The sequence below is a fragment of the Electrophorus electricus genome, chromosome 9 (genome assembly GCF_041902795.1).
Source record: "Electrophorus electricus isolate QZ-2024a chromosome 9, ASM4190279v1, whole genome shotgun sequence".
In the NCBI taxonomy this organism is placed as follows: Eukaryota; Metazoa; Chordata; class Actinopteri; order Gymnotiformes; family Gymnotidae; genus Electrophorus; species Electrophorus electricus.
Window position 1 is genome coordinate 17,721,316 of NC_137505.1, and position 17,532 is coordinate 17,738,847.

A 17,532-nucleotide genomic window follows, 5' to 3' on the forward strand; every position below is an offset into this window, starting at 1 on the left:
TAGAAAAATGCAAAACCCTTATATATACAAAAGAATATACTTTTTACAATTTGATTCATGAATTTTAGGTTTACTTGGAAGCCTGTAGGCTGGAAGATGCATGTTGGCTAGCGTTGTCCACTGCTTCTTAAAGACGATCTTTGCTGTAGCGCGTAGTAATGGCCAGAGCAGGGCTCAGCACGTCTCTGAGATGGGCCTTCAGCAGCCTGCCTGTCTGTGCCACGCCTGCTCCCAGATGCTGTTCTTTGTTCTGCCCCCCCACAGCAAGCGTGCAAAGGCCATCAGTGCGGTGAGGGCCAGCCCCTGCCTCCCCACGCGCTCCTTGCCAGCCATGCGGCGGAGCACGCCAGCCCGGCCAAGAGGAAGAGGACCGCTAGCCCCTCCAAGGTCCGATGGCGCCCCGGTTCCCAGCAGCCTTTTGATCCGTTAGCGCTGTGGGGTGTGCCTAATGGAAGTGTCTCAAACAATTTTTCCTCCGTTCCGCAGAATTGTCCGGATTCCTGGCCGAGCCAGCCGATCCATCAGCCGGTCCCCAGCTGGTACTTAACCCCACAGAAGCTGCAGGTTCAGTTTGCTTGTTCCTTCTGGTTCTTTTTGGCAGGGCCTCCGGGACTATGGTGATGAGTTTACGAATCTTCCCTCCTCGTTGTGTGCCTCTGCAGCTCTTGGAACAATTGCGGGCCAACAGGGCGAACCTGAAGCCAGTGCCGCTGCAGATGTTGGAGCAGCAACTCCTGCTTACCCAGCAGCACCAGAATCAGGTATTGTGCAGCACCAAACCGGCACGCGCGGGGCGACGTAGCTTTTCCGATGTTCGTGGCCTGACCCGACTCTCTTGAACAGGTGAGGGCGAGCGCCACCAGCGGCACCCGACCCGCCTTGCCCAACGGCACTGCGGCCAACGCCCCGCTGCCTGCGCTGAGCCCGCTCGACTCGGCCTCTCGCCCGGCCCCCGTCGCCCGGCCAATCTGTGCCCTGCAGCCAATGGCCAACGGCCCTGTCGCCATGAGCCCCACGCCCTGCATCCCTGCCAGAGCCCTGGGCAACACAGAGTGCCACTCTGTGGGCAATAACCACGTCCCAGGGCTGGGGAGCAATGCAAACGTGCCTTACCTGCAGCAAAACTCACTACCTCACAACTGCACAACCTCCACCAGCAGTGAGAACAGCCTGGCGTGGAAAAGCCAACGAGCCAACTCCACTCAGGTGAGGGAATAGGTTTGCATCATTTCCTTTTTGCTATTTTTCATTGCTTGGCTTTAGCATCTACACGTGGATGTGTGGCTGTGTAAAAACACTTATTTATTTATATTTTCTTTAATGAATTCATTTCTCTTTTTTTTTGCTTTTCTTCGTCACCAGGGGCTCAACAAAAGTCCAGAATCACATTTGTCCGGTCCCAACAGCCGACCGCCTTCCTTTTTCCCCGGCGCTTTCCCGCCCACCCAGGCCTGCGTCTTCAATCAGCTCTGCCGTTCGGGTTCCCGGGCCTGCGAGGCCCCTCCCGTTCAGCTCCCCTCCCTTCCTCCCCCGCACCTGGCTACCTCAGGTAGACAGCAAGGTGCGGCCCCGACCAAAGAGAGCAAGCCTTCGCAAAACGGGCACCCGGCGGGGATGCCCGCCGCGGGACCGCCTAATCACGTCCGCCAGGGCCCGGCTGCGGCGGCTCCCGGCTCACCCGCTCCAGACAATCGCCCCCCCTCTGCCTTGACGACGGGGCAAGCCAACAGCGCCGAAAACGCCCACGGGGGCAGCGGGGCGCGGGAGGGTTCCGCGGCCTCCTCGCCCCGCTCGTCCGCGCCCACGCCCTCGCCCGACCCCGCAGTGCGGCACGCCCCCCAGGACCGCGTCGGCTGCCTTAACGGCCCCGGGCTCAATGGCAAGGGCCCAGAGGACTCGCGTAGCCCCCTGCAGTCGGACTCTCCTCTGGTCTGCCGTATGCCGTCTCCCCCGGCGTTGGCGTCGTGGTCTTCCGTCTCCATCTACCCCAGCTCCAGCGACATGCTCCGAGCCTGCAGGTACCGCCGGGGTCGCGCAGGGCGCCGTTGCTGTTTCGATGGTTATGGTCACCTTCCACCCTCCTTAGAAGGGCTTACTGGAAGTGGCGCTAATGGCACTGTTGTGGTGATAGTACAGTATACACAAAAAAGTAAACCAAGATCAATTAAGACTTTTACCCACATTTTATAAAAAACGGTGTAGATCGCTCTTTGTAAACGTATCGTGTGTTGCATTTGTTTTGATTTGTTTACATTGCTGTTTTTGTTTCAGATGCATTGTGTGCGAATTAGTCCAAATTTAAATTTGCATTACGTTTCCTCGGAGGTGGAGTGGTACCACAGCGTGCCGAGTCCTAAGCGTCTTTAAGTCTTTCTTTTGCCTGCACCTCCTCATGGTTCATTATGGGACGTCACGGAAGTGAAACGAACAGTGCAGGTTGTGTGGTTCCTCAGCCTGTGTGTGTGTTGGCCTCCGCACAGAAAACGAAGAGAGAAAGAGTTGGTCGCTTTGTTCTTGTTTTGTTCTTGTTCTTAGTTTTGAGCTCCCTGAGCCAAGACTTGCTTTGTGACTTTGGGTCGTCCGCCAGTACACCAGTCAATGGTTTTTCCCTTCTCCTCCTGGGTGGACGTTCCGGCCCGTTCCGGCCAGCGCGGCGTGCTGTGGGCGGGGGCCTCTTCCGGTGTGGGGGTTTGGGGGGGGGGGGCGGGGGGGAGCAGACTGCTTTGGCTGGGCTGAAGTTAAAGCTGATTAGAACATTAGAAACTGGAGAAGTCCCATGAAGGGGTATTGCTGAAAATGCCTCTTTCTCCTTTTTGTGCAGAAACCTTGGGAAGAACGGCGTATCCAACAACAGCATCTTATTGGACAAGTGTCCCCCTCCAAGAGTCCCTCTTCAACCCTTCCCCCCACTATCAAAGGACAAACTCAACCCTCCGACTCCCAGCATTTATGTGAGTAGATCAGCTTCATGTGTTCACTTGGAAGACCCGCTGCCCAGTTATTTATCTCGAGCGGTTATGTTTTTAAGGTCCCTTTGACACATTTGCTGGCTGACATTGGGGAAGGTTTGAAGCATATACTCCCACAACCACCTGCCAGAACCCGCCTGGCTGGCGAGCAGCATGGTCCCATACCTTAACTCCAGTCCAGCTTTTACAACGGTCCAGTTGCACTCGAGTTGGTTCAGGCTAATCAGCCCATCCGTGGTTTGATTTGCCGCTCTCCGCGTGGAGACGGGCGTGTGAACTGCGGCACCGCTGCCGTTCAGAGCCGGCCGCACCCCGTGGCGTGAGGAAGGACCGTATGCTGCTCGCATGCATGCTGCGCTGTTTTAGGGTCTCGCCGCGTTTGGCGTGCTTGCTGTTTGTGCTGCTGCGGTTTTATTTGCGTTGTTTGTCTGTTTTTGAATTGCCCTGCAGTTGGAGAGCAAGAGGGATGCCTTCTTTCCTCCTCTGCACCAGTTCTGCACGAGCCAAGCCAACCCTGTTACGGTTATCCGAGGCCTTGCTGGAGCTCTCAAACTAGGTAAGTGTGTGTGTGTGTGTGTGTGCGTGTGCGTGTGCCTGTGTCTGGGTGCCTGGTGTTCGTGCGTGTGTGCCTTGGGGATGTGGCACGTTGGGGGTGGGTAGAAGAGTGTGTGTGTGTGTGTTGGTTGGGCGCACCAAACCAAACAGTGTGGGTGGTTGGAGAGGGGCTGTGTGTTGGAGGGAAGTGAATTTGTGTGTGTTCCTGCTGTGTCTGAGTTGGGGAATGTGTGTGTGTGTGTGTGTGCGTGTATGTGTGTTCACATGCGTTGGAGGATACATTTGTTGATGGGGAACAAGTATGTGTATGTGGGTGGAGAGGGAATGAGTGCATGTTCTGTGTGTGTGTGTGTGTGTGTGTGTGTGTGTGTGTGTGTGTGTGTGTGTGTGTGTGTGTGTGTGTGTGTGTGTGCCTACATACATGTCAAGACGGTATGACACATGATTGCCATTTGCGGTCCCTAAACTAAAGTCGAATCACGTCTCCTGCGTCCTGTATTAATTGCTGGGTGCAGGGTGGAGGCTCGTTAGTCCTGAGAGTGCTCTTTTGATGCAGAGGAACTTTTTTAGCCCACTGTGTCGATGGATGGTCAGTGCACGAATGACAACAGCACCACCTGCAAGCTGAAAAAGTCATCGCAGTAGCGTCTCTCCCAGTCCCCACCCACAGCAACATTTAGCTCCGTCGGCAGGCGCAGCTCCCCTCCTGTTCCTACCGGTGTAGTTTTTAAATACGACTGGAAAAAGTAGTTAAAAGAAGTCAAGCTGGGTCAGATCGTTAGGTGACACATGACTAATAATCATAAGGCTAGTAGGACGCATAGACTGCCTGCTACCACGGTGGATGGATGTTGACCGTGCAGCTGAGTCTTGTTGTTGTTCATATAGCCTGGCTGTGACTGAAGAATAAATGAAATAAAATAAAAAAGCTTTTCTCAAGCGAATGCTTGGATGTGGTGTAATTAGTGTCCATAGCATTGCATCCAGCACGTGTTGTCATTTCCGTCCGTTGCCGTGACATTTCATTCAGCTTATAATTGGTTGTCAGGCTGTTTACCGGGATGTGCTGCCACTTGTGGAGAATTTGCTCCGTGTAATAGCATGCTGCCAGCCTGTCATACTTCCAGTGTCACTTCATTATTCCATACAATTCACTTTATTTCTGTAATTTCGTCAGCTCGATGTGGCGTGCTGGCAATGACCAATATGCTGTTTCTTTCTTTAGTTTTTTTTTTTTTTTGCTTCCTTAGGCTCATGAAATGTTGAAACGTCCACCTGCTTCTGATGCGTTGAAACCCATGGCTCACCCAGCTAATAATCAACTTTTCTGTCACCCTGCACTCTCCCCTCCAGACCTGGGCCTGTTCTCTACCAAGACCCTGGTGGAGGCAAACCCCGAGCACCCGGTGGAGGTGCGCACCCAGCTGGCTCAGCCTGCCGACGAGAACTGGGACTCGACAGCCAGCAGGAAGACGTGGCGATGTGAGAGTAGCCGCTCCCTCACCTCCATTTCCAAGTACGCGCAGTACCAGGCGTCCTCCTTCCAGGAGTCCCTTCGGGTCAGTCCCCCACGCCTGGGCCCAGCGTGTTGCTAAGATTCCTCTTTGGAAGTTCCATATGGCACCGGAGCGCTGCTTTCTCTTGCATTTTAACATTTAATACTAAGGCACAAATTTTATTTCATACAAAAATATATTTAATCGATTCATTCATGATCCTCGAAATCCAGGAGCCTCGAAACACACTGGACAGGCAAACTTGTTTTTACTCTCACGCTCACTCTGTTGTAAAGCCTAATTTTTGCTTTTTTGGCTTTTATTTTTATTTTTTTTTTAAAAAACAAAAACCTTCTGAGCACATCACCAGCAGTCGCAATAGTTGTTTGGATCAGACCTCGGTAAGCTAACACACTGGTCACTATTATTGCCTGCCATAATACTCTGCACCTCTTGGTGTGTAAACAGCACACGTGCCCAGACATTAAGGCTTTTCAGGAATTTATAACACCAGGTTGTTTAGTAATTATCTGACTATGCTGGGTCGCTAACATAAGCAGTGGCTCTAGACCCGCTGGAGGTTCGCTGTCTGACACACCGTGTAGCTACAGGGACTCCTTTAGGAAAATGGCCGTGCTCCTTCACACCTGCTGAGCTGCAGGGCCGGGGTCCTGTCTGCGCCCACCGCCCAGCACTGACGGGACCAGAGAGGACAGCACGCGTTTGGAGCCGCCGTGGGCGTCTCGGGGCACGCTTTATTTGGGAAACTTCAGGAGCACGGTGCCTTCCTTCTTTTTCCTGTGTGTGTTTGTTTTTATTTCTGGTTTTTTGGGGGGGTTTTGGAGCAGCTTGCCGAGCCGAGAGCAAAGCCTGTCAAAGAGCCGTTGAAAGTTTCCACCACGGTGTCTGTAAATATCCCAGGTGCCTTGCTGCTAGTCCCAGTGCACGAAAGGGAGGGCAGGTGTGCACTATGGCATGCGAGGCGTCCGCCGCCTCTAGCCGGGTAGCCCTGCGCAGCGTCTCTGCGGTGGCTTGCTGGCGAGCACGACCCCTGCTGTTGACTTTCCTCTTAGGAATGTGGCACGCACCCATGCCCTGCACGCAGCACACCAGGCGTATCTGATCACGTCAGACCATGCGTCCTTTTTCCCAGACATGCCTTTTTCGACACTTAAAAAGGTCTGGTCTGGATTTCTACAGTGTCTTAAGTGACCGGGATTTGACTTTTCGTTCATGTCGTACAGTTCAGCTGGTTTATGTTGCGTTTTTCTGTATAGGTCCTGACATTTTTGCATGCCAGTTAGTCACTTGTGTACATATCCTGCCTGCAAGCATTGGTCAGGTGTGGGCGTGTAGCTGCTTCAAAAAAGAGAGGATACATGTTTGCCCAAACCCAGAGCGGAGAGTGATGCTCTGAGAGTTCTGACCATGTACAGCGTACACATGTCAAGAGTTTTTAATCTATTTTTGTTGGTCTTGTAAGTATGAAATAAATTTGTTGACAGTAGTTATCCATTACCCTCACCCCTTCTCCCCTGGTCCTCTTTTTGGAAAACAAAAATATGGTCACCCGAGGGTTAGAGCCCATAGCAAAGCCAGAACGAATCCTTTTTTGGACACATGCGTGCTGACATTACTGTGCTGTCACAGGCTTATGAACCAGGTTTTCCCAGCGCTTTAAGGACAGCGAGGGCAAGTCGCGCGACACGGACATTTGGCAGACGGTCCCTCGCTCCTCGGCCGGGTTGCAAACGATTTCCTCTGGTTTCTCCCTTCCAGGAGGAGAATGGAAAGAAAGGTCAGAAGGACGCGGACCCGGAGCCGGCTCCCGCTGACACGTAAGCGCCGCGCTTTAGCGAGAGCACGAGCCCGCCCGCTGGAGCGTCTCCCGCCTGTAAACAAACCTCCCTTCTCTTCCGTTAGTCTGGCGCGGAGAAGGAGAGGGCCCTTCAAGCACATCAAGTTTGGGACCAACATTGACTTGTCAGACGAGAGGAAGTAAGTGTCTGGCGGCTGTCTTGCCGCTGCGAGGCTTCAATTACCGCTCCAGTCGTACGTACGCCTCGCCTGTCTGTCAACGCGGGGATAAAAGCCCTCTTCTGTTACATGCAAGAAGAATGCTTGTGTTAGGAGTGCGTTCTGGTGCATCACACACATTGCCATAACACTGCGTCCTGGAGTCCTTTCGTAGCAGCGCTGTTACAGTGGTGGGGTGTGCGTCATTTCAGCTGGGGAGTGCTACATTACTAGCAAAAAATTGACAGCTGGACAGTGAGTGGACAGCTGCAGCTCACTACTCCAGTAAACGCACTAATACTCACTTGATCGCTGTCTGCGTTTTCACACTGTCGTGTTTATTAAATGTCTTGCATTTCTAAATGCTGCTACCATAGTAAGCTAGTATTTGATGTTCTTCACAAACACTAGCCAAGCGTTAGCGTTTTCAGGGCAGCACAGTGAAGCGAGAGTGTTGGGACACATTTACTTTGTAGTTTTAACCCAAGTTGCATGTACTGCTGAAACAGATTTAGTTTGCCGGTCAGAACCATTTTGTCAGTTGTAATAACTGTAAGATAAACCTCCAGTTAGGTCGCTTAGCTCACTAATGCCACTGTTTGGTCAGTACAGAGGTTTTGGCACCAATAAGAGCAGCACACATTTTAAATAGAGAGCATTTATTCCTTCAGCTTACATCAACAAAAGTGTTGTAGCGTGCCATGTAACATAATGTGCTGGTTAATGGCTTTCAACTGTTCATCGCTTTGCAAGCTGTGCAGGAGTGCCATGTGGTGTTGAAGCGTTGTGTGGCGTCCGATCACTGTGGTATTAGAGCGGCGTGTGCAGTGTTGGAGGTGGTGTTGCTCGGGGCAGTGTTGGAGGTGGTGTTGCTCGGGGCAGTGTTGGAGCGCCTCTCTCCTGTGCTCCGCAGGTGGAAGCTGCAGCTGTCGGAGCTAAGTAAGCTGCCTGCCTTCGCTCGGGTCGTGTCTGCGGGGAACCTGCTCAGCCACGTGGGCCACACCATCCTGGGCATGAACACCGTGCAGCTCTACATGAAAGTGCCAGGCAGCCGGACCCCAGGTCAGTACCAGGGGAGCGCACCCATGTGCGCCTACACACCTTCAGAAGCGGTGATCCTCTTGTGAAAGCGCCGGGTTATGATCCCATTCATGACGAAGGGCAGATCGAAGGCAAATCGGTGACCCCCTGACTGTCGTCTGTTTTAGGTCACCAGGAAAACAACAACTTCTGTTCTGTGAACATTAACATTGGCCCAGGAGACTGCGAGTGGTTTGCTGTGCCGGAGCCGTACTGGGGAGTTATGAACGAATTCTGTGAGAAGTGAGTGAGCCAATAGCAGTCATACAGTTTTTTCCATGCTACAACATTTCACAGGGGACACAAAGCCTCTGATACTGATACCCGTAGCTGCCGTGTGCCTCTGTTACACAGGAACAACATCAATTTCCTCATGGGCTCGTGGTGGCCTAACCTGGAGGACTTGTACGAGGCTAACGTACCAGTGTATCGCTTCATCCAGCGTCCGGGCGACCTGGTGTGGCTAAACACGGGCACGGTGCACTGGGTGCAGGCCATCGGCTGGTGCAATAACGTAGCCTGGAACGTGGGGCCCCTCACTGGTAACTATTAAGACATACTGTTTGGTGGTTCGTGCGCAATAAAAGGCGTTATATATCCTCATACACACAACTTGGCTTGCAAGAAATATGCCAGGTTTTACTGATAAATTGTACAGTGACAGTGAAATCAGGAGTCAAAATCAAAGTCACATTGATCAGAGACTAGAAACACGTTTACGGAACAGTTGTGTACCCTCACCCTCTCCTTCCAGCACATCAGTTTAAGTTGGCGGTGGAGCGCTATGAGTGGAACAAACTCCAGAGTGTCAAATCCATCGTTCCCATGATTCATCTCTCTTGGAACCTGGCCAGAAACATCAAAGTTTCAGACCACAAGCTTTTTGAGATGATCAAGTGAGTCAAACACTCGGCCAAGAATATATACGTACTGCACCCGTGATTAGCATACTGGACTTCTTTGCTTTCTTTCTGTAGCCAGCATCTGCGGTCTCTGCAGACTTTAAAGCATGTAAACGCGTGTACACGTCAGCGGGATGAAAGGCCTGCTCCCTCCAGTGCTGTGAGCGAGCAAGGCCTCCTGACTGAGCCTGGCTCTCTGCGCTTACAGGTACTGCTTGCTGAGGACGCTGAGGCAGTGCCAGGTACTGACGGAGGCACTGCTGGGGGCCGGCCAGGAGCTGGTGTGGCGCGGGAGGACCAGAGACGAGCCTGCACACTACTGTAGCATTTGCGAGGTACAGAGACAAGCCTGCACACTACTGTGGCATTTGCGAGGTACAGAGACGAGCCTGCACACTACTGTGGCATTTGCGAGGTACAGAGACGAGCCTGCACACTACTGTAGCATTTGCGAGGTACAGAGACGAGCCTGCACACTACTGTGGCATTTGCGAGGTACAGAGACGAGCCTGCACACTACTGTGGCATTTGCGAGGTACAGAGACGAGCCTGCACACTACTGTGGCATTTGCGAGGTACAGAGACGAGCCTGCACACTACTGTGGCATTTGCGAGGTACAGAGACGAGCCTGCACACTACTGTGGCATTTGCGAGGTACAGAGACGAGCCTGCACACTACTGTGGCATTTGCGAGGTACAGAGACCAGCCTGCACACTACTGTGGCATTTGCGAGGTACAGAGACCAGCCTGCACACTACTGTGGCATTTGCGAGGTACAGAGACGAGCCTGCACACTACTGTGGCATTTGCGAGGTACAGAGACGAGCCTGCACACTACTGTGGCATTTGCGAGGTACAGAGACGAGCCTGCACACTACTGTGGCATTTGCGAGGTACAGAGACGAGCCTGCACACTACTGTGGCATTTGCGAGGTACAGAGACGAGCCTGCACACTACTGTGGCATTTGCGAGGTACAGAGACGAGCCTGCACACTACTGTGGCATTTGCGAGGTACAGAGACGAGCCTGCACACTACTGTGGCATTTGCGAGGTACAGAGACGAGCCTGCACACTACTGTGGCATTTGCGAGGTACAGAGACGAGCCTGCACACTACTGTGGCATTTGCGAGGTACAGAGACCAGCCTGCACACTACTGTGGCATTTGCGAGGTACAGAGACCAGCCTGCACACTACTGTGGCATTTGCGAGGTACAGAGACCAGCCTGCACACTACTGTGGCATTTGCGAGGTACAGAGACGAGCCTGCACACTACTGTGGCATTTGCGAGGTACAGAGACGAGCCTGCACACTACTGTGGCATTTGCGAGGTACAGAGACGAGCCTGCACACTACTGTGGCATTTGCGAGGTACAGAGACGAGCCTGCACACTACTGTGGCATTTGCGAGGTACAGAGACCAGCCTGCACACTACTGTGGCATTTGCGAGGTACAGAGACCAGCCTGCACACTACTGTGGCATTTGCGAGGTACAGAGACCAGCCTGCACACTACTGTGGCATTTGCGAGGTACAGAGACCAGCCTGCACACTACTGTGGCATTTGCGAGGTACAGAGACGAGCCTGCACACTACTGTGGCATTTGCGAGGTACAGAGACGAGCCTGCACACTACTGTGGCATTTGCGAGGTACAGAGACGAGCCTGCACACTACTGTGGCATTTGCGAGGTACAGAGACGAGCCTGCACACTACTGTGGCATTTGCGAGGTACAGAGACGAGCCTGCACACTACTGTGGCATTTGCGAGGTACAGAGACGAGCCTGCACACTACTGTGGCATTTGCGAGGTACAGAGACGAGCCTGCACACTACTGTGGCATTTGCGAGGTACAGAGACGAGCCTGCACACTACTGTGGCATTTGCGAGGTACAGAGACGAGCCTGCACACTACTGTGGCATTTGCGAGGTACAGAGACGAGCCTGCACACTACTGTGGCATTTGCGAGGTAAAGTGTGGCTCCCAGCACTTATCTGTGCTGTGGAACTCTATTATTACTAATACTATAATGGAAAAGTTGTTCTTAGCAACACTCCAGATCCCTAAGGGCACTACTAAATAAGGCACCGTTTTAAACAAGGTTAGAAACAGAACTGAGGAGAAATACAAAAAAAGTCGAAAGATACAGTAAATTAATGAATAACTGAATACAAGAGTTGCATAGCTGCGGTAATTTTGACAATCCAAGACGAAAGATATGGGTTTTCAGCTGTAGTTCGTAAGATTCCTTCAGTAGTCTGACTATGAAAAGAGTGATGATTCGGATCTGTTTGTCATAAATATTGAAGACGCCTCTTTCTCATCTCTGCAAATTAATTACATGAGGTGTTAAGACCCGACGAGCCCCTCTCTCATTAATTCTTTCAGTCATAAACGGTATCCTGAGACTCACACTCAAGTCTGAAACGTGCAGCTGCTTTAGTTCAGTGATTGCCCTAATTATTGTAGGAGTGATCTGTTTAGTTCACCTAAGGTTTTGTTTTAAAGGCTGCATTTTTAAATCCTGTATTGATCAATACATTGTTTGATCAGGACTTTATTAGACAACACAAAAGCATACAAGTGTGCTTTCATTTCCATCCAGAAAACCAGCTTGAATATGTGGAAATGCCTCCAACCCCAACAAGTTTCTCCGTCTCCTCCACACGTGGCTGTGGAGGAGGCGCGCCTGCACCATGCCATGCTGCTAACCCGTTTCTCACGCAGGTGCATGGAGGACTCGTGTTCTGGGACAGATGCGTGCCTGTCACGTTCCGTCCCAACTCGAACCCTGCAGCGCGAGTTTCAGTTTTCCCTTGGATGTCTTGATGTTTCCGGTGGCCATTTGAACCGCACACCCAAACCCTTTTTGTGTGTGGGTGTGTGTGCGGATGCGTGCCTGTGTTCCGTCCGCAGGTTGAGGTCTTTAACCTGCTCTTCGTCACCAGTGAGAGCAACTCTCGGAAGACGTACGTGGTGCAGTGTTACGACTGTGCTAGGCGCGTCAGTCCTGACCTCCACAGCTTTGTAGTTCTGCAGCAGTTTAAAATGGAGGACCTCATGCAGGTTTACGACCAATTCACATTAGTGAGTCTCAACTTTTTCCCTTCTCAGATACCGCAACTGTCTTATTTTTTTTATTACTCCAAGTCTGTGTGTGTCTGTGTGTGTGTGTGATCCTTACAGGCCTCACCTCTGCCTTCCTGCACATCTTGACATTAACATTAGCGGTTCGGAGGACAACACCCCTGGAACGCGACATAACCCTTTCTGATATTCAGGAAAAGCGACCCAGTTCCACTTAACTGGTTTTCTGTAGCAAATCCTGCAAGGCTGCTGGTTCGGAGCAGTTTGTCTATGCAAACCTGCCATGTATGGAGCGGCCCGGCCCGACCCAGAGCGCTGCAGGGGCCGGCCCTCCGCCTCTGACTGTTCTGCCTGACTCAGCAGTGCCCCCCAGAGGGCAAACTGCAAAAGACAAACTTCAAACAACGGGCAAATTAGTGGGGATAAAAAGTGTATATATCAAAATTTGCAAAATCACACAAACTACTGATGAATCTACTTTCTTTTGTATTGATGTTTTGTTTTGTTTTGTTTTGTTTTGTTTTTCCCCCCTCATTTCACATGTGGGCTGATGCAGGCCCTCGGATCGTCTGTTCCACTAAATGGGTACTAGCCTAGCTGGTCGGTCTTAGGTAAATCTCTTTGGGGAAACAAAACTTAAGAAAAAAGAATTGTAATGTGAAGGTAATTACATTTTTTTAAACAGTTTCTATGTTTGTCCTTTTTTAATATTACAAAAAAAAAACAGCCAAGTCACAAAGAAAAAGGATTGCACATAGCTAAGGAATAAAACTTTAATTTGTGATTTTCTTTCTGTTATGTTTCTAATCTTGATGTAAATTTACACTATTTATAAATGCATATTTATTGCTTGAAAATATTTGTTGATGGAATGCTGTTATTTTTTTCCAAGAGTACCTGCCATTAAATTTTATGGAGCAAATGTCGTTTTCAACATTTCTCTTGTTTTCTACACATGAATAAAGCTGTTTAGTAAACATTGTATGGAAAACACCATCAAGACTTTTTTTATTGTTTGATGGGTGTTTGAATTATACAGTATGAGGCAAAATAAGGCCAGCTGAGATCAGAGCTCCTTAATTATCCCACATTATGATCATGTCTTGCATTACTTTGTCCTAAACTTTAAATTGAGTCCTGTTTGCTATAAACATTTAGGAATACAGAGGACAGAATTCCCTGAACGGAGCAGCTTATTGACCAGTAGGAGTTCCCCTCCCTCTGCATAGATGTGTGTTTATCATCTTCCAAGCGCACTGGAATATTCTGCAAACCTAGTGACGCTAGTGATTTGAAATAACATTGTTAGCACTTTAGTGTGGCTTAGAGGATGTCTACACACCCTCCGGCCTCACAGATCGACTTTTAACGTGTCACTGACGAGCCGCGATGGTCATTCAGTGTCATGCTATCGTTCCTTCTGCTTTAGAACTCGTCACTGTATCTACACTCAGGATACCTGTATCCATAACTGATGTTGCATGGTCTGAAAGGCTGCAGGGCTTTCTTCAGTATATGCACAGCTTTGAGAATTCTTTGGTCAGAGTGTTTGGGGTCTGCGCACACAGCCAGCTCCGCGATGGCCCTGGCAGGCAGGCCCCCCGGGCGCACGTCTCCGGGGAGCAGCAGCTCGGGCAGGACGTGTCGGCAGAGCAGCGTGAAGCTCTGAGACAGTCGAACGCTGGTGCAGGGACCAGGCCTCTCGCACGAGCCGCTCAGACAGGAGAAGACATCCGTGTGGTTTGCCTGCGGGTCTTCGTTGGAGAATCCTGCGAAAGGTATCGGGGTGCATTGTGTTTAGCCAAACTGTAGGATTAATTAGGAATGATTTGAAATGAATGAAGAAATGATCATGGAAAACGGGAGCTGCCCCATCGCGCTGCGAGACGGCACCAAACTTGTTTGTCCGGTTGTTTATTCCTAAGCGCTGCAAACGTGCAGCGGGGTCTGGTATGCTGTTCGTGCGTTCATAGATGTTCGAAGCATAGCTGTTTGTTTTGATAAAAATCTCGGTTACAAACATGACTGCAACTAGTAGCCTGCCCCAGTGAATCCTGTACGGGAACTACAGAAACCGTAAGACAGTACAAATCCACCCCCGCCTGCCGGCAATACTGGCCTGGTGTCCCCATTTGTGAGCCTTGATTGAACAAAGCATAGCAAGTGAGCTTTATTTCACAGCACACAACACGTGCTCTGGCAGCTGTGTTATGAACGTGAAGAAAGTAGTGGATAATGGATCCCAGACTGGGCTGCAAGCTCCCTCCGTCTCACTACCAACATACCGTGATTCTGTTTCTATTGCAAATTAACAGTAGGCACGTTTTCATTCTATAGACATCTAGATAATCTGCTTCTGTACTTTGAAAGTCAACTCCTAGAAAGGATTAAAGTATCATATAGAAGTGAATGAATTTTCTTTCTGCATGTCTCCGTGCAGCTATGTTATTAGTGATTTGTTATTTCTAACTTGTTTTGTCTCTGTCTTGTCCAGATAGTGAGACTGGTATAGTATGTCCCCTTTTCTAGCCATGAGGACATAGATATTCAAATAAAACCAAGTTAACATGCTTAATAAGAAGTGAAAAATCTATTTTTTTTACTTTGTAATCTGGTTTTAAGTATCTTGTGCCTGTGATGACTCATATTAGCATGGTCAAACGATCCCTTGAAGAGTCTCACCATCCTGCAGGTCTATGATCCCGATGTTGCTGGCATCCATGATGGAAAGCCTGCCATCTTCCGTGATGCCGAAAGTGGTCGGCGACACCCTGGTGTAGTAGAGGTTGAAGCGGAGGCTGTTGGAGGCCAGGCTCTGGGTGGTGTGGAGCAGTTGGTAGGCAGCATCTGCCCGCCGCACCAGGGGAGACGCGTACAGACCCGTCAGGGGCCTGGAGGCAGCCCACACTACCAGCCTGCCGCAGGAGCCGTGGTAGCGGGGAAAAGGCCAGCCCTCTGTGCCTGGGAACATCTGCATCATGCCACGGGAATGCACATGGGGGGTTGCCAGGAAGCATCGGAGATTGGATGGAAGCTGCTTGTATGCGTTCACCATTTGTTCTCGTTCACAAACAAGCGATGAACACTTATAGGGTGTCGAATAGTTGGTTATGGATATAATGACTTACTCTATTATGTATATGTCTCTTACTAATTTTAATAACTGTGGTATGAATTGGTAGAGTTCTTTATCGAGTGGGTTGATGGTTCTTTATACCTGCTGTATAAGAGGTTGTTGACTGACAGCCAGCGTGTAGAGAAGACGGAGCTTGTCCTTGCTGGCGAAGTGCTTCATCTGCGCGCTGCCCACATCTGCCACCTCAAAATAGCGGCGCACGATGCGGTCCAGCAGCCTCTGGGAGGGGCAGCGCAGCATCGGGGTGGCCAGACCCTGCAGACACAGGAGGGCAGTTGGGGTTTCAGCAAGGCTCGAGGCGGAACGACTCCACCCGACGCGTGCTTGCGGAGGAGACGCACCTGCACCATGCCGGGCTGCAGGAGGTTGGAGCGCGCCCAGCTCTGGAAGCGTGGCGTGGCTCTGAGGACAGCCTCGATGCTGCAGGCTTTCCTGCCCACCGAGCGGCAGATGCCTCGGTCGGCCAGCTCCTGCAGGTGTGGCGGCACCAGCCGCGACAGCACCACGGGCCTCCAGCTTTCCGAGTCGTCCGTGTAGGTTCCCTCGTATGACGTCCTGTCGGCTGGAGGCAGACGAGGGGGCAGCCACTTTTCAAACCTGGTGAAAAATGAATGAATTTCCCATTAGATCTGTCCTGAAGGCTCCTACAGTTCCTTCAATGGTCATTAGTTTGTCAAGACTGCAACAAGTGAGCAAGTCATCTGACAATCTACTAAGCAATCAACAGTGTAGCTGATGGTTGTCACGCTTAAGAATTTAAACAGAGCAGCAGATCTTTCCTGCACTGTTCTAGAACACATGGTCTCTTGTTTTGTCTGTGAGTCTTCATTTAAGTGTAGAAAACAAAGAAAAAAAAGCCCACAAAAGCACTTCCTCGACCTTGATCTGTCTTACCTTATTTCCTCTTTTAAAAGCTTCTTGCATATGGAGGTGCCCACGCAGACGCTGCATTTGTCCAGACCCAGGAACTGTCGCCCGAAACTGTTGGATTTCTGCTGTGTGCTGGCAGAAGGGTTCAAGCCCATCAGAAGCGGCATGAAGAGCAGGAAGCAAGCCAGCAGCCATGGCTGGGCCGTGCCTGCCCTGGCGAGGCCGCTCACTGCCATTCCGCCATGATCGGGACCTCCAGGAGCTTTCAGAAACCCACGCCACATTGAGCAGTTTGCACTCCGCGGTCTGTGGCTGCTATACTGGCGTCCTCTCAAACCCAGCTTCTGATCACCACACCTCCACAGGAAACCCATGGAGGATGCAGATAACCACTGTCGTCATGGCAACTCTTCCTTCCCTGAGGATAAATGAACAGTGGGCTTGTGACCACAAGTGCACATGACCGACAGGCATGCGGGGCCGTTAAAGGGCTTGATCCTGCCCTCCTGCCCAAAGCTCACTGGGGGTCACACCCAGGAGGTACCTACATGGAGGCGGGGCTGATAGCCTGCAACTCAGTTCGGCTCCATTTAATTTGTATAGCACTTTTTACAACACATGTTGCCACATAGCACCAGATAGCAAACTAATACTACGTAAGGAATGACATTGCTTTTACTCATAACTTTAACTTTGTATAAAACACACAAGAGTGGCTTCTAAGCCTTAAGAAATGACTTGACAGCGGTACTCACATTAATCAGTGAGAACCAGTTGGTAGCTCTATTCACAGTCCACCCAGTAAAGAACTCCTCTTCAGGAGAGTAGACGGAACAGATATCATCCAGTCAGGCCCTGGTGGTCAGTCTGGTACAAAGGGCAGACATGACGCAACTCTCCCTCAGGGTCGAGCTTGCATCAACTCCTTTATATAATGCAGACCAAAGCGCTGCCTGTATTGGTAGATTACATCTTACAAACCTGCTGCACTGTGGGTACATGTGTATGTGGCTCTGTGTATAGAGGAGCTTAACGAGCCACCAGAGGCATCTGTGAACTATAATACGCACATTATTGGCATGACTGCTATCAGTCAGCTGTCTGATTGGTACTGTAACCCTGTGCGAGGGACGTCTCTATTAGCCTCTCATATGGGTGACTCGGCTTTGATCAAGGAGCAGATGTGAAGTGTTTCATTTAAAAAAATGTCTTTATGTATGTCTCTGTACATACAATTTATGAAAGCCTTTATAAATATAGCTTCATACAGTTACACTGCTAACAACAATAATACTCAATACTTATATAGCACCTATACATTTAAATGCTGCTCAAAATGCTTTACAGTGTAAAATGAAACAAAAATGAAAAAATGTTAATAGTGAAACAAAAATGCATTAAAACATACAGATGAA

General features: G+C 50.5%; 2 protein-coding genes across 8 annotated transcripts in view; one reads left to right on the forward strand and one right to left on the reverse strand.

The window, feature by feature from the left end:
* Positions 1-13,093, forward strand: part of kdm6a (lysine (K)-specific demethylase 6A) — a 42,402-nt gene extending 29,309 nt beyond the window's left edge. For all 6 annotated transcript variants that reach the window (XM_081720922.1, XM_035522947.2, XM_081720923.1 and 3 more), the window contains 17 exons: positions 265-387; positions 487-564; positions 663-761; positions 844-1,206; positions 1,363-2,018; positions 2,822-2,951; positions 3,420-3,525; positions 4,878-5,083; positions 6,800-6,858; positions 6,944-7,018; positions 7,950-8,098; positions 8,245-8,359; positions 8,471-8,658; positions 8,871-9,012; positions 9,227-9,353; positions 11,941-12,111; positions 12,211-13,093. In XM_081720922.1, coding sequence (XP_081577048.1) covers positions 265-387; positions 487-564; positions 663-761; positions 844-1,206; positions 1,363-2,018; positions 2,822-2,951; positions 3,420-3,525; positions 4,878-5,083; positions 6,800-6,858; positions 6,944-7,018; positions 7,950-8,098; positions 8,245-8,359; positions 8,471-8,658; positions 8,871-9,012; positions 9,227-9,353; positions 11,941-12,111; positions 12,211-12,240 — 2,817 coding nt within the window. In that variant the 3' untranslated portion in view covers positions 12,241-13,093. The remainder of the gene's footprint in view (positions 1-264; positions 388-486; positions 565-662; positions 762-843; positions 1,207-1,362; positions 2,019-2,821; positions 2,952-3,419; positions 3,526-4,877; positions 5,084-6,799; positions 6,859-6,943; positions 7,019-7,949; positions 8,099-8,244; positions 8,360-8,470; positions 8,659-8,870; positions 9,013-9,226; positions 9,354-11,940; positions 12,112-12,210) is intronic.
* Positions 12,871-17,304, reverse strand: dipk2b (divergent protein kinase domain 2B). 2 transcript variants are annotated; one of them, XM_081720926.1, is made up of 6 exons: positions 16,873-17,304; positions 16,142-16,535; positions 15,589-15,844; positions 15,329-15,502; positions 14,794-15,196; positions 12,871-13,880 (listed from the first exon to the last, which is right to left on the reverse strand). In XM_081720926.1, exons 2-6 carry the CDS (start codon positions 16,489-16,491, stop codon positions 13,537-13,539), a joined length of 1,527 nt encoding a protein of 508 aa, XP_081577052.1. In that variant the 5' UTR covers positions 16,492-16,535; positions 16,873-17,304; the 3' UTR covers positions 12,871-13,536. The 2 variants fall into 2 exon arrangements, with proteins under 2 accessions (XP_081577052.1, XP_026861010.2); XM_027005209.3 differs by having other exon boundaries at positions 14,794-15,082; positions 16,873-17,298.
* Between the last annotated feature and the right edge of the window lie 228 nt (positions 17,305-17,532).